We start from the raw sequence: 16,544 nt of genomic DNA on the forward strand, positions 1-16,544 counted from the left end.
ATCTATCCCCAATACCCTTGAGTGCTCATCAGGTGTTTCTCGAATAGGAAGAGAGATATTATTTGACTTCCACCCAATCTTTAGAGGCTAAGTTAACTGCATTTGTCATACTCCCTCAGGGGTGAGCTAGATTGTCAACCACTTCCCCTCCCCACCATTTATTACCAATACATTCTATAGAGAACTCGAGATTGTTTCTTCTATCGTTGACATTAAAGTTAGAAAAGGAGAAGAGAGTATTGATCCTCCATTACCTACCTTCTGCATATTCCATGGTGCATGAGGCTCCAGGGCAGAGGTATAAAGAGCTACTGCTGCTCACTCAAAGGGCCCCTGCCATCAGTATTCGGGTCTGCAGGAAACATTCGTTTTATGTACTCTTTTTTTTTTTTAATCTTTATTGGAGTATAATTGCTTTACAATGGTGTGCCACTTTCTGCTTTATAACAAAGTGAATCAGTTATACATATGCATATGTTCCCATATCTCTCTTCCCTCTTGCATTTGATGCACTCTTACAAAAGCTACCAGCAGGGATCACAGAGAGCAAGCCCTTCCTTGGCTATTATTTTGTCCCTGATCCCAGACCCAAAGGATAAAGGTTTTATGTTTAAGCCAAATAGTGGTGACCTCTTTGGGGAGAGAGGTGGTAGAGGATTGGGCCCCAGCTTCCTCTTGTCTTGAATGGACCCCAGATAACATATAGGGATCTCTGGCACCTCTTGCAGACCACAGGAGATGTGGGGAGTTTCTTATACTTGGAACAATGGCAGGCCAGCTGATCTTAGTCTTATTGGGGAGACTACAGGGTGAGGAATGTTAAATGCCTTTGTTCTCTAAAGGCAGTTGAGCTCTTCCTCACTGATTTCTTTAGCGTGGTTTTCTTCTCCTCTCCCTGGTTCTTGTGCTGACCAGATACTAGTGGTGTTTAATGCCCTGAGCACTGTGCTAGCTCCGCCCATTCTGGCAGCTTTCCCAGGGAAAACCCTCTGTACCTAAAAGGACCCTGACATTTGTATAACCTTTAGATGCCATATATTTTCTTGTAAGAAATCTTAAAGGAAAAATTTCAGGCAAAATACCTGTGCTTTGTGGGCTGATAACATTAAAAATGAGGTCTTTTACTAGACAGTTGGGAGAGATGATTGCATTCAATTGTGTTGGAATAGGGAATGATGGAGTTAGGGTGGGGCTGATTTGAGTAGAATCTGGAAGAGATACATGGGTACTGACCAACAGTTCAAGTTTCATTTGGAAATATTTTCTTGAGAGAGTACCTGTTTTCCTGGAAGGAAAATTGTCTCTACTTTTATCCAAAGCAAGACGATCAGAGGAGACTTCACTGACAAGGTGATGTTTGCACTGAGGCTTGAGAGTTGCCTGGGTGCAAAGACCATCAGAAAGAGTATACCGGCCTTTTTTGAGACACAGGCAGGCATGTGTTTGGAAGGAGAGAGCAAGGAGCAGGGTAGAAAGGGGTGAGGTCAAGAGGTGATGGTGGGCCAGATCACTTAGGGTCTTTTAGGATATTTGAAGGATTCTAAGTGGGGTGGAATAGGTGTGCCTGAAGTTTGAGGACAGGGCAAAGTGAGAGAGAATATTTGAATGGTGGAAATGAGGGGAGCTTAAGAGGATTAGGAAACAGTATTACGGAAGCACTTGAAATTGGGTTAATAAGATAGTTTGCTTTGTTTTTTTTTCTTTGTTTATTTGTACACATATATTTTCTGTCCTAAAATTATAACTATTACATATGCTCCATAGAGTTCAAGTTGAACATGGAGTATGCATAGTGAAATTTATTTTTGACATTGTTTTCAATATGTTTTTTTTTCACACACACACACACTGTATTTTATTTTTACAAGTGATAAATAAACTGACACAAAGCATTGTAAATGATGATCACAAGAAATCAACAATGATTGCAATAACCAAACACGAAACACACTCATACTATGTCATAATAGTGACATTCAGTCCAGTAATCTTCCGCTGTAACAGCTCCTTTACTTTGCAGTGAAAATTGACTTGTATATTTTTTGCCTCAGAGTTCTTGTGGGATTTTTTTTTAATTCAAACAGAAAGTCACAAATATTATAATCATCCTCATCAGTTCACTCATTCCCATGTAAGTAACTATTTTTTCTTCTTGATGTTTTGTAAGACACTTTTATGAATTCATCAGTTTGCCATTAGAGTTCTGAAAATGCTTATTCGTTCAGTTACACAGTATAGTCAGTTACGAAAAACCTGTACTTGTCAGAGTGTTTTCCATGAATTCCTTGAAGATGAAACCCTTTCATAGGAACATTTTTGCAAAAGCATCAGAGTACACGCAGCACTCTCTGTAAATGACAAAAGACTTAAAAATGACCACAGTTAAAGATTTGATGAAAGTTCATAATAATGAAATTGACAAGGAAATTTAGTTATTTCTGAGATATACATTTTAAAGTAATAACGAGTATTATGACTTATAACATTATACCAGAACATATAAGTATTTTAGAAATTTCGTGTAATGTCTGAAACATTTATTTTAACGTATTTCCATACAAATAACCTAAAGAAAGTTTAGTATTAGCTGTTTTTTTGTTTGTTTATACTGCGTGTTCTTATTAGTCATCAATTTTATACACATCACTGTATACATGTCAATCCCAATTGCCCAATTTAGCACACCACCATCCCCACCCCACCGCAGTTTTCCTCACTTGGTGTCCATACATTTGTTCTCTACATCTGTGTCTGAACTTATGCCCTGCAAACCGGTTCATCTGTACCATTTTTCTAGGTTCCACATGCATGCGTTAATATACGATATTTGTTTTTCTCTTTCAACTAACTTCATTCTGTGTGACAGTCTCTAGATCCATCCATGTCTCAACAAATGACTCAATTTCGTTCCTTTTTATGGATGAGTAATATTCCATTGTATATGTGTACCACTACTTTTTTATCCATTCATCTGTCAATGGGCATTTAGGTTGCTTCCATGACCTGCTTATTGTAAACAGTGTTGCCATAAATATTGGGGTGCATGGTTCTTTTAGAATTATGGTTTTCGCTGGGTATATGCTCAGTCATGGGATTGCTGGGTCATATAGTAATTCTATTTTTAGTTTTTTAAGGAACCTCCATACTGTTCTCCATAGTGGCTCTATCAACTTACATTCCAACCAACAGTGCAAGAGCGTTCCCTTTTCTCCACACCCTCTCCAGCATTTGTTGTATGTAGATTTTCTGATGATGCCCATTCTAACTGGTGTGAGGTGATACCTCATTGTAGTTTTGATTTGCATTTCTCTAATAATTAGTGATGTTGAGCAGCTTTCCATATTGATGCATCTCTTTTTCCTAACTTTAATGCGAATGTTACTTTTGTTTCACTGTTAAGAATGATCCTTGCTATTTTTTACCTTGAAATTCTTTATCTTACAAAACAAGTTTCTCTTGATGCTTTGCAAGTAAGAATTGTAAAATCATGAATGGATTTTGCATTTCATCAAATGCTTTTTTGGTACCTATAAGATGATGGCATTTTTCATTTACTTTATTAATATTCTGATTATATCAGTAAATTTTCCAATGTTGAATCATGCTTCCATTCTATTTGGTCATGACGTATTATTCTTTTATTATATTGCTGTATTTCATTGGAAAACGTTCCATTTTTGGTTTTCATCTATGCTTATAAACAAAGAAGGCCTGTAGCTTTATTTTTTATTGTCCTTTTTTCGTTTTGCTATCAGAGATCAGAATAGCCTCATCTGAGTAGCTTCCCAACTTTTTCCATACTCTGAGACAATTTGCACAATAAGAGTTAACTGTTTCTTGCAACTTTTCTAGATTCACACATAAAATGATGTGTCTCCTGGACTTTCAGGGGTCATACTTTGAACCAGCTTCTTATACTGGGGTATTATTCAAGATTTCTGGTGTTTCTTGGATCCATTTTGGATATGTTTCCTCTCCAGAAAATTATTCTTTTCTCTTATCTTTTGAAAATCTTGCTGTCAAGTTTCTCCTAAGATTCTCTTTTGAGATCTTAAAAATTCTTTCGTGCACTGTTTCATTCCTAGTGGTTTATTTTCCTCTTCTTTCTTAGGCTCAGTTATGCCCTTGTTTTACTGCTATCATTAATTTCTTCCAAGAATAATTTTGGTCATCAGTGTTTGGTGTTGTATGTGTTTTCTTTCATTAACTTTGTCTTTATTCTTTGTTATTGTTTTACTCCTACCTCTTCTTTCTCTTCTTCTATTTTGTAGCTTCTTCAATTGAATGTTTAGTTCATATATTTTCAATCACCCTTCCTTTTCCTTTTGGTATGATGAAAGATATCTGTCTCCTTTAATGCTTTTAACCCTAAACTATATTTCAAAATTTATTTAAATAATTTAAATAAATTAAAAAAATTATTTCACAGAAATTTGTAAAAATCATCATAACTTGATGATTTATGACAGTGAGCCATTCTGATGGCTGTGTAACCAGCACCTGCCTTCAGGATAGAATATTCACATTATTCTAGAGACTTCCTCACACCCCCCACTCACAACCTGTCTCTCTCACAAAAGTAACCACTACTCTGACTTCTAACATAGATTACATTGCCTCCTTTTTCTCTTTATATAAATGGAAGCAAAGAATAGGTATTCTTTTGGGTCTGGATAATTTTGCTCAGTATTCTGTTTATAGAATTATTCTTATATTTTCATGTAGTTCTTGTTTATCTTCATTGCTGTATTGTATTCCATTGTATGAATACACTATAGTGTACTTGACCATTCTAATGTTGACTGGCATTTGAGTTGTTTCCAGTGTTTGGCTACTGAAATAATGTTGTTCTGAACATTCTTGGACTTGACTTTCATTGCACAGACACACACATATCCTAGGCATGAATCAAAGCACATGGGTAAGTTCAGTTTTAGTGGATTCTGTCTAAATAGTTTTTCAAACTGAATGTAATGATTCCCATTCTCCTTACCAGAGTACAAGAATTTCCACTGTTCACAACAACATTTATTGTATTGTCACTCTTATGAAATTTTAGCCTTTCTTTGAATATGCAATTATATTCCATGGTGGTGTTTTGCCCTAGTAACTATTTCCAAACATTAGTTTGAAACCTGTCTCTATTGTATTTTTTCTTAGGTTTTGTTTTCAATACTGACCTGAAGACACGACATTTGGGATACCCACCCAGGGCTGGGTGATTCACTAGACCTCAAGAGGCCAGAGCCAAGTGTCGACCAAGGACATCACAGACTTGCAGGCTCAGCCAGCATCAGTCCTGAGCAAGGCTTCTGCCCAGCGTGGAGTCCCCTGCAGAATCAGCAAGCCTAAGAAATATTATCAACTCATTGCATTAAAGTCTACTGGGGGTTCCTGCTGATATACTCCAACCCATTTTTGAAAAAGTAGTGTTTTCCAGCATCCTCACCTATCCAGAACATAAGTAAAAACTTGGGAGTTTCTTGCTTATTAATGAAAGCTATGAAGTCTAAGTCCAGCTGGGCCCAGAACCCAAGTTGTAGCATAATGGTATTTCATCCAACCAAAGAAGAGTTTAATGATTTCGATACATACATTGCTTATATGGAATCCCAAGGTGCACACCGAGCAGGCCTGGCCAAGGTAATTCCACCCAAGGACTGGAAAGCCAGAGAGACCTATGATGATATCGATGACATCTTAATAGCCGCTCGCCTCCAGCAGGTGATTTCTGGGCAAACAGGAGCGTTTACTCAATACCACAGAAATAAGAAGGCCATGACCGTGGGTGAGTACCGCCACTTAGCAAAGAGTGAAAAATATGGGACTCCACCACACTTGGATTTTAAGGACCTGGAGCGAAAATACTGGAAAACACGCCCCTATGGTTCACCAGTATATGGGGCTGACATCAGTGGCTCCTTATTCGATGAAAACACGAAGCAGTGGAACCTTGGACACCTGGGAACCATTCAGGACCTGCTGGAACAGGAGTGCGGAGTGGTCATCGAAGGCGTCAACACCCCCTACCTTTACTTTGGCATGTGGAAGACCGCCTTTGCCTGGCACACGGAGGACATGGACCTTTACAGCATCAACTACCTGCACTTCGGGGAGCCCAAGACTTGGTACGCGGTGCCCCCGGAGCACGGCCGGCGCCTGGAACTCCTGGCCAGGGAGCTTTTCCCGGACAACTCGCGGGACTGTGAGGCCTTCCTGCGGCACAAGGTGGCTCTCATCTCGCCCACGGTCCTCAAGGACAACGGCATCCCCTTCGGTCGGGTCACTCAGGAGGCTGGAGAGTTCATGGTGACGTTTCCCTATGGCTACCACTCTGGCTTCAACCATGGCTTCAACTGCGCCGAAGCCATCAATTTCGCCTCCCCGCGCTGGATTGATTATGGCAAAGTGGCGTCGCAGTGCAGCTGCGGGGAAGGCCGTGTCGCCTTCTCCATGGACGTCTTCGTGCGCATCCTGCAACCGGAGCGCTACGATCTGTGGAAGCGCGGGCAGGACCAGACCGTGGTGGACCACACGCAGCCCACGGAGCCCAGCAGCCAGGGCCTGGACGCCTGGAGGGAGGTCCCCGCGCCCTGGGGAGCCGCTCTGGGCCTGAGGCACCACCAGCCACGCCGCGCTCGGCGCCCCCGTAGGCCTGTAGTCGCAGACGGTGGGACCCGCCACCGAGTCCCTGTGAGTGCTGTGTCCCGGCGCTCCTCGCCGGCCCGGGGCTCTTGCTCGGCCGCCCAGTTCGAGGCTGAGGCCACCTGCACCTGCGGGGAGCCCGGCCCGACCCAGCCGTCGACCCCAGGTCCATCTGCCCCGAATCGCCACCCAGCTGGAAGATGTGGCCCTCGTCGTTGTCCTTGGAAACAGGGGACTCAGGAGCCAACTGCTCCCCCCAGGGCTAAGAGGAGGCTTTCCTTGGACATTGCTCAGGACCCAGAGGCTCAGCCCCTGCCTGTGGATGCACCGTCGCCGGACAACGCTGATCCGCTGAGCCCAGGGCTCCAGTATCCCGCCAAGGCTTCTGGGTGTGGTTGTGGCCCTGTCCCCTAAGCCCAGGGGATGCCTTTCTACCCCACTGCTCTTGCGTGGGGATCCTTTGAGACTGGTCGCATTGACATTTCAGAGCATTGGCTATTTGAACGTCACTAGTCTTGCATGAGTCCCTCCTGTGCTGCCGCTGGACCTGCTGGGTCCGTGGTGCTTACCAAATTCGCCAAAGTTTGTTCTTCCTTCCAGACCCTGGAATCTTTGGACACTGCTAACTCCTGTGTCACGAACTGAGGATTCATGCACTGGACACTCTAGTGTCTCTGGAAACTAGGTCCTGCTGAGGTCGCCAGAGCCCAATCTACCTCAGACTCCCATCCCGTGGGCCAGCTCTGGATGCTGCTCAACTTCTAAAGAATCCTGGGCTTTGATTAGCCTCCAGTCTCCCTCCTTTTCCTCTTCCCCCTTCCCTTCCCGCTTTTCTTGCCAAACTAGGCCCTTGTGACCAGTTAGGTCAGTAGAGACTCAGATAATAATTGATAATCTTTCTGAGTCTTTGATGTATTTAAAATGTGTTCTCTGCCAGTATGGTAACCAGAATGATAAAATCTGACTTTACTAAATATATTAAAGGTAACTGGAATATTAAAATCTGACTTTTTTGTGTTGTTCATTCAGTCAACTGAGAGTTGGTCGCTTTTCTTGCACTTTTCTTAATAATTATATCAACACATTTCAAGCAAAACTTATTTTTCTGAGCTTGTTGCCTTGTGTGATGTTGGTGAGTGAGTTTGGGGTTGATTGTTGGGTTCCAGCTGGCTGGCTGTGTTGGGGGATTTGGTTTGCAGCCCTATCTGAAGGGAGACTTGGAGGAAATCACCTGGCACTTGGCTGATCCAGGTTGCTAGGAGAGATGAGCAAACACAGGGCAAAAAGTGCCAGCATGTGAAAATCTTCTCTCCAAGTCTCCACTGCCTTCTCAATGCTCTACGTACATTTCACATGGTTAAGTCATTGATACATCCCAATAAACAAATCCACAAATAAATGAACAAGACAATTTCAAGTGGGCATATGTTCTGTGAAAAGATTAAAGGGGGTGGGGTGATAGTGCAGAATGGGCGGTGTGGTTCCGGTGGTCAGGGGATACTTCATAAAGCAGGAGACCTTTCTGAGTCCCAAATGACAAGAAGGAAGGTCCAGAGCTGATGTCCACTTGGATAAAACAACAAGTGTAACAGCCCTAACATAGAGCTTGGTGCTTTTGTGTGTATAGAGAGGAAGTTCATTTGTATCTGGGACTAGAGAAGGGAGAGGCAGGATCTTGTAGCTCATGTTAAATATTTGAGATTTTTCAACTTGAAATGAGAAGGCATTGGAAGTTTAAAACAGCACTTGACACGATATAATTTGCATATTTAACTAATCACCTTAATTGTTCTGTGGACCCCTTGGGGGCAGGAGAAGTAGGTAGAACATCTAAGTAATACAGGTGAGAATCGATGGTTACTGACTTAGGCCATAGTGTTGAGAATGCACAGAAGTGGCCAAACTCAGAATAAATTTTGGAAATTTAAAATGATAGTTTGGATGCAGAAGGAACATGTGACTCCAAGTCTAGTTGTTACTGTGACATCACACTGAATGTGTCTTTTTTTTTTTAAGAAATAAATTTAGGTTTCATTTCAGGGGCCAAACATAGGCAAACTTTTCAAGTATTGAAGCCTCCAAGGAACTGGTTCTTAAGCTCCAAAATGTGCTCTTCTGACAATTTCTCTCCTATTTTATTGGTTCACCTCATGGATTTGCTGTGACTTAGAGGAAAGGCCAGGCTTAGGAAGCAGACGGGCCTGGTTCAATTCTGGCTCAGGACTCACTGATTATGCCCTCTTGGACAAGCATCTGAACGCTCTGGTCCAGTACCCCACGTGGCACACTGAGGAAATAAGATTAAATAATAAGATGTGAGTGAAGGCACCCTAGTAGGCTCTCTGCTTCTGTCTCAACCACCACCCCAGTTCAAGCTACCATCTCTCATCTGGATCTTTATAAATGTTTTGCTTCATTCATTCTGGGCCACTCCAGTTTGCCCATTTCTGCCCAGAAAGCAAATGTGATTGTGTCTACGCCATTGAAAGATTAAAATCCTCAACATGATTTATATAATATTTCTTTCCAAACTGCAGGACATGAGCCATTAGTGGGTCATAGAAACAACTTTGTGGGTTACCAGCAGCATGTTTTTTAAAGGGGAACAAAATAGAACACAGCAGAAATACTAGATTGCAATGTTAATTTTAAGCATAAGGATTATTACATGAAGCTTGTTTTCTCAATATGGGTCCGTGTCCTGCTGAAAAATGTTTGACGGCCTCTAGCCTATGATCCCCTGAATGCTGTGTCTCCTGCCTCCTTTAGCCCTATTTCTCATAACCTTCTCCCAGGTCTCTGTTCTCTACCCACACCCAACTTCCTTAAATTCCTCCAACATATCATGTTCCCTTCTGCTGGGAGACCCCTTAGCCCATGCTGCTTTCCTCTTTGCCTAGTTCATGTCAACATCTTGGTCTCAGACCAGACAACACTCTTCAGGCAAACACGCCCTGAATCCCCGGAGGGGCAGGTTCTCAGAGCTCCACGTTCAGTGTGTGTCATTATTCCTTTAATAGCTTGTTTCTTTGATTAACGACAAGCTTCCCCACTAGTTTTCGTCTGCAGGACCGCAGGGACCCTATTCTTGTTTACCACTGTACCCAGTCGCTGAACCCAGGTTGGCACATAGGCACTCAAGAAAGAAATATGAATCAACCGACCTACCAACCAGTGATGTTGGCCGGTCTCGTTTCTTTCTTGGTTTTGATTCTAAGCCTCGCAGCACCAAGTAAACCACAAGAGCTGTCCTATTTCCCTAGGTTAGGAATTTCCTAGAAGAGGATTTTTAACTTGGGTCTCCTGGCTTCTGATCTGCTGAAACTTCATCAAAGTTGTGTCCGTGTGTTGGCGGATGAGCATTTCGTTGGGAAGGGGGAGACTGATTTCCGTCGGATGTCACTGGGGGTCCCTGCCCATCAGAGCCAAAGAGCCACAGTTCTGTGGGCATCTCCTGCCGCCTCTTTGCATCCTTGAGGATCCCTGGGGCGCGCTGGCTCAGGAGGCTTCTAGGCTCCCAGCCCCAGGGACGGTTACTTCCCGTTTCCTCCGATTAAGCGGACCCGGTTCATACCCTTCAGTCTTGGGAGCGCGCGTCCCCGAGCCTGCGAGCGCAGACTGCAGAAACCAGGCGGTGCAAGTCCGGGTGCATCCCCGCGCCCGGCGCCGGGCCTGCGCAGCCATCTTCAGGGAGGAGGGTGAGAGGGAGGCGCGGCCTCGGGACGCGGACCCGCCCCTGCCGCCGGGGCCGCCCAGCTCGGCCCGCAGAGCACTAGCTCAGCCGCGCCGCCCCCGGCTTCCGACTTCCCCGCGGCCCCGCTCTGCGGCCTCGCGCTCTCCCCGCCCGGCCCGCAGACGCGCCATGGGCCCCGCGCGCTGTTTGGCGCTGGGCGGCCTCCTCGCTCTGGCGGGGCTGTTGGAGGGCCGGCTCGTGAGCGAGCAGGAAGCCGGCTTCGGCGAATGCGACCGATTCTTCTATGCCGGGACCCCGCCCGCGGGGCTGGCGGCCGCTGCCCACGTGAAGATCTGTCAGCGCTCCGAGGGCGCCGAGCGCTTCGCCACCCTGTACAGCACCTGGGACCGTATCCCTGTGTACTCGGCGTTCCGCGCCGCGCGCCCCGCGCCCCTGGGAGCCGAGCAGCGCTGGCTAGTGGAGCCGCAGGTAAGCGAGGCGCTTCCCAAGCCCGGCCGTTGGGCTGGCCTCCCAGGGCACTTTGCAGACACCGTGAGCGGTAGGGCGGGGAAGGGCAGCCCCAGCCTTCGGTGCCAGCGTCGGGAAACCCGGGTTTCCACCCGCCCCACCGCGCCCCCGGAGTTACAGACTGCCTCGTCCCCTGTCAAAGCCACGGCCAGAGCTGGGCGATCTGTGAGCCTTGGCTTAAGCCTCAGGGGTCCGAGGCCCCCAGTGGGAGGTGGTTCTCTCTGCACTTCAGAGGAGACATCTGCAGTGTCTCATTCACTTCCTGAATAATGAGGACAGTGAGACGGAGACCCAAGAGACCACTCAAATCTTCGGGATGCCTAGGCTGGGAGCGCACAGGTCGTTGCCACAATTCTGTGGGATGGGTGGGTGAGTGGGCATTTTCATGCCCATTTTACAGAAGAGGAGATCAAGGCTCAGCGGGGCGATGAGACTTGCATAAAGATGGGGCAGGTCTTTTGGCTAGAAGTTCACTGCCCTTCCTACTAGGAAAAAGCTTTTCTTTTGCAGAGGCCACCTGAGCCTGAAAAGCCTTCCCTTCTGCACAGGACATTGAGTAAATTCGATCTGAAGTTAATGTTGGGTTAGGATAATGAAATAAAGGTATAGATTTTTAGAAATGCGATGGGATAGTTACAAATAGTAGGGACATTGACTACCTCCTACTAATGGGAAGAACAAACCTGTTTCTCCTGGCTCTTCATATCTATATTATCAGACCACTTGGAAATTGTGTCATCTCTCAGGGTTTTCTGTTTTGTCTGGTGAGAGTGAGCAGACACTCCAAGAGGCTCCCAGAGGTCCTGCTGAAGCTGCCTTCACACACCCTGCCCTAGGTCTGCGCAGCCAGCCTCCTGTGGAGAACACCCTGCCAGGCTCCCCTGTCCCAGCAACCAAGGACACCCGATCTGGGGGAGGAGCTGAACACTCAGCCCACCCATTCTTTTTTTTTTAAGAACTGGTTGACCTTGATCTTTTCTTGTTTTACTTTTTTTAATTGAAATATAGTTGACTTACATCAGCCTGCCCATTCTTGATGGCCACAGCTGCCTAGGCATTGTGAGCAGGGGACTGGCGTTCAGCTGTTTTATTCAGAGCCCTGGGTTGTAATTTCTATAGTATCATTCAGTTATTTCTGGCTCTAAGACCTTGACCAGCTCTCAGGCCATCTGCACCTCCGTCTCTTTACCTTCTCCACAGCCTGTTGATGTCAGAACCTTTGAGATCAGGCATGTGAAAAAGCCTTTGTAAAGTATACACACTTAAGGCATATAGTAACCTAAAGTTAGTTTGCCCCCATCTGCACCCCTAGAGCTCTCTGTGTTTCCCCCAGTTCCCCAGTATGCATGTGATTGCAGACCTGTGAGGAAAATAGATGACCTGGTCCTTTCTCACCGAGGATCTCATGGATGGCTTGGGGAGACAGAACGCACATGTGAGGAAGACGTGGGATGCATGCTGAACAAATTTCAGTTAAATCCAGAACTACCACATTTAGTAATCACCCACTGTGTGCCAGGCACTTGGGGTGCCAGGGGAACAGAGTGTAGCTCTGGGACTCAAAGGCTTCCTGGTCTGCTGGGTGACGAGGTGGTAACACCTCTGATTAGAGCCACGCTGCATGGGTTTAAGCCTCAGTTCTTCCACTGACTTGCTGTAAACTTGGGCTGGTTGACTTAGAGGTAATAACAGGGTGATTTTGAGGATTGAATGAATTACTCCATATAAGGTTCTCGTGCCTGGTATATCAGTCCTAGCTGTTATTATGACATAAGCAAAACATCCTCAGTTTAAAAGGGTAGAAGAAGTCTTATTAGATTTAATCCGTCTTGGAGGTGACGGGGTAAGCCTTTGGGTCAGGGTGACGTTTGTGCTTTACCTGAAAGGATGAGGCGGAGTTCAGAAGGGAGACAAGGACAAAGACATTCCCAGCAGAGGGGACATGCTGTGTGAGAAACGCATGGCTGAGTCAGGGATTAGTGTGTGGGGAGTGGTTGGAGCAGCTAACCCAGTACAAGTGAGTAGATGACTCAGTGAGCAGATGACTAAAGTGCTCAGAATAAAGAGGAGTGATGGAAGGGAGGGGTCGGGTATGAAGGAGTGATCAAGGAAGGTTTGGGGCCGGGGTGTGGAGCAGAGCCATTTATGCAGTTATTGAAGGAGCCCGAAGGAGCATGACTCATTCAGCAGAGAGGAAACAGACAGAACTTCACATAGGCAGTGGAGACCGTGGGCCCTGGTAATGAGGGATAGGACTGGAGAGGTAAAATAGGATGCGGAAGGAGGAAGGAGCTGGTGGGGTGGGAGGGAATAATTCCAAATGGCAGCTCCAGAGGTGAGAGGTACAGTGGTTCAGAAAAGCACAGGAGACCAGAGTTCCCGACTGGGGAGGTGGGAAGGGCCCAGTGGCTGAGCACAACTGGAAGGATGCTTTTCTCTGCAAGACAGCTTTGTGCTGCCCGTCCCTTCCCACTGCAGTGTCCAGTCAAGTCAGCCAGGAGCCAGGGGCTATTAGGAAGGAGGCAAGGAAGGAGAGAGGGGGGAGAAGCCGCCAGATTGCCATGCTGGCAGGCTCTGGAGCACACTGCAGCAAACCTGCCCCCCCCCGCCCCGAGGCCTGCCTCCCAGCCAGTGTGCCCACTGCAGAAAGATGCTCAGGGCTCAACGTGGACTTCTGGCTGCTTCCAAGCACTCTGTAATGCTGAGTCACCTTGTGCCCACATCACCTCTTTAGGAAGTTAGTGTTACCAAGAGGCCCAGCAGATAGAGGAAGAGGCAGGGGACCAAAGGAGCTGGGTGCTTGCCTTCCGTAGTTAGTCAGGTAGGGCTGTTCTGACCCTGAAGCTCCTGAGGCTCAATTAAGGCAGCTTGCAAGGCTGTCCTGCAGTTTCCCTTTGGGGAGAGAAAAACAACAACAACCGAAAACCTCCTGAATCGAAGATGATAGAAACTGAAGTCACTCGTGCGTAAAACCTTTAGGGTGTTGTAAGCACTCTTGTGCTTAAAAACACAGGGACCCAGACTTCCACCCTGCAGAATGCAGTTTACAGGGGCCCCATGCCCTGGCTCCTGTCTGTAGTTCCAGCCTGTCTCCTACCCCTCCCCACCCTCATGTACTGTTCTAGCATTATCTAGCTGCCTGGAGTGCCTCTCATAAACCATTCTGTTGGTCACATTTGTTCCTTTGCTCATGCTGATTCCTTTTGCCCCAAATGCCCTTTCTACACTGCCCCCGTCTTGCCCCTCACTGCCTCCCTACTCCATCCTTTAAGACTGCCGAGGTGTCACCTCCTCCAGAAGGAAGAGCCCACCTGAGTGAGGTCCACTTCCTGAGTTAGGTCCACCCCACAGTGCTCCCTGTAATTTCTCTAGTTTTTTACTTACCACACTGTTTTATACCTACCTGCTTGTGGGTCCGTCTCTCCAGCGGAGAGACTGAGGGCTTGCATTTCTAGTGCCTAGGACACAGAAAGCACTCAGTAAGTGTTGAATAAACTCATTTGATGTTCGGAGGTTCAGTCAGGCAGCAGTGGGTGAGATATTCTGCTTGGGCTTCCTTGGTGGAGAGCTGCCTGCTTTAGAAGCTTGCCTCCCAGCTAACCAGCAGCCACTGTTCCAAACATATTCCATATGCAGAGCTGGAACCTTCCTCTAAATCCACCCCACCTGTTCTAGCTCCAGCCTTTGGAACTACCCCAGATGATTTCGATCTCTTTAGCATCAGATGACAGGATCCCGCATCTGAGGGGCCTTCTGAAGGACATAATGAGAACTTTAAAAGGAAGCGGAGGGACTTCCCTGGAGGTCCAGTGGTTAAGACTTTGCCTTCCAGTGCAGGGGGGTGCAGGTTCAATCCCTGGTCGGGGAGCCGAGATCCCACATGCCTCCTGACCAAAAAACCAAAACATAAAACAGAAGCACTATTGTAACAAATTCAATAAAGACTTTAAAAATGGTCCACATCAAAAAAAATTTTTAAAAAAGAAAACAGAGGAGACAGAGGGCTGTTGTGGGTTTTATGTGGAATGTGGTCACCTTTAAATTGAGAATGGGGAGAAGGCAAGAAAGAGATGAGACAGTGTGTCCCTATTAGCAGGACAGAGATGGTCCGGAGGGTTTGCAGTCAAAATTGAGAACTGGGTTCTGGTTTAGTACAGGGAGCCTCAAACCTTTTAGTTGCTCAGCTCATTTCTGTTTAATGGAAGAATTTTTGGATAAGGTACTAGTGATGCCTTTGCGAAGCATGTTGTCAGTTCACGCTAGAAGCGAACGTATAAGACCCTGTCATTTTTAAAAAAGTTTTTTTTTGGGGGGGCCATGCCATGTGGCATGTGGGATCTTAGTATCCCGACCAGGGATCAAACCCGTGCCCCCTGCCGGGGGAGTGCAGAGTCTTAACCACTGGACCGCCAGGGAAGTCCTCAAGACCCTGTCATTTTGTAAACGTGAATATTGGAAGGAACTGGTTTTATATTCTGCTTATACTTCTTTAATCTTACAAAAATACTGTGAGGTAGATCTTATTCTCTTCATTGTAGAAATGAGGAAACTGGCTCAGAGAGGTTAATTGTTGTGCCCAAGGCCACACAGCTTGGATTTGAACTCATGACTAGTTGCTCCTAGTCCGGAGCTCTTTTGATGAACCATGGAGATCTTTGACTTCCCATGGATCCACTGCATTAATGGTCATAGGACTTCAATTCTCATCTTTTATATGGAAATCTTAATTTCTACTCCATTTCTCTTTCCCAACAGTCGTAGGACAAGTCAGAGCACATATCTGGCCACGTGAATGTTGCTTAGGTGTCAGTGGCTCCGGAGAGAAGCAGATAGTCCTGCTAACGGCAAAAGTATTTTCCTAAAGGGCCCAATGAAGTCATATTTCAAATCTTAGTAAATGTATGTGAACAGTTGTCACAGCTAGAACCTCGATTAAGTCCTTAATTTTTAATTTCCATCAGTGGCTTCTTGCTTGCACTTCCTGAAACTGTTTGACACACTGTTTCATTTGTTCTAACATCAGCCCTCTTTTAATTGTGTCAGAGAACAGATATAAAGAAGATATCATACACATCTCTGGGTAAGGGACACAGCAAACAGGACAATTCTGATTCTTCCTTCCTCGTTAAGAAACGTGACTTTAGGGGCTTCCCTGGTGGCGCAGTGGTTGAGAGTCCACCTGCCGATGCAGGGAACACGGGTTCGTGTCCGGCTCCGGGAAGATCCCACATGCCGCGTAGCGCCTGGGTCCGTGAGCCATGGCCGCTGAGCCTGCGCGTCCGGAGCCTGTGCTCCGCAACGGGAGAGGCCACAACAGTGAGAGGCCGCATACCGCAAAAAAAACGAAAACAAAAACAAAAAAAAACAAAGAAAAAAACCATGACTTCAGATCCCTGCTCTGCCACTTACAATCTGTGTGATCAGATTCTTCCAGTCCTATTTTTCTGATCTGTTCATTAAAGATAATAACAGTGTTGACTTCACAGAGTGGTCGTGACACATAAACGAGATAACACACATAAGCACGCAGCATAGAACCTGTAATATGGTGAGGTCTTAATAAATAGTAATGTGTACACTAGTAAGGTCTTACTCTAATAGATGTTAAACACGCACACATGAATGCAATGTTGGATTAGATAGGCAACTCCTGCAATTCCACAGATCTCGCCAACAACCTAAAACATCCAACTGTGTA

General features: G+C 46.0%; 2 protein-coding genes across 3 annotated transcripts in view; both read left to right on the forward strand.

Moving 5' to 3' along the window:
- Positions 1-7,568, forward strand: part of LOC307190011 (lysine-specific demethylase 4D-like) — a 72,174-nt gene extending 64,606 nt beyond the window's left edge. For both annotated transcript variants that reach the window (XM_079928747.1, XM_079928748.1), the window contains exon 2: positions 5,161-7,568. In XM_079928747.1, coding sequence (XP_079784873.1) covers positions 5,494-7,059 — 1,566 coding nt within the window. In that variant the 5' untranslated portion in view covers positions 5,161-5,493 and the 3' untranslated portion in view covers positions 7,060-7,568. The remainder of the gene's footprint in view (positions 1-5,160) is intronic.
- A 2,939-nt stretch (positions 7,569-10,507) lies between these two features.
- Positions 10,508-16,544, forward strand: part of ENDOD1 (endonuclease domain containing 1) — a gene marked incomplete at its 5' end in the record, with an annotated part of 30,591 nt that continues 24,554 nt past the window's right edge. The window contains one exon of the mRNA XM_079928750.1: positions 10,508-10,807. Coding sequence (XP_079784876.1) covers positions 10,508-10,807 — 300 coding nt within the window. The remainder of the gene's footprint in view (positions 10,808-16,544) is intronic.

Source organism: Stenella coeruleoalba (genome assembly GCF_951394435.1).
Source record: "Stenella coeruleoalba genome assembly, chromosome: 8".
Classification (NCBI taxonomy): domain Eukaryota; kingdom Metazoa; phylum Chordata; class Mammalia; order Artiodactyla; family Delphinidae; genus Stenella; species Stenella coeruleoalba.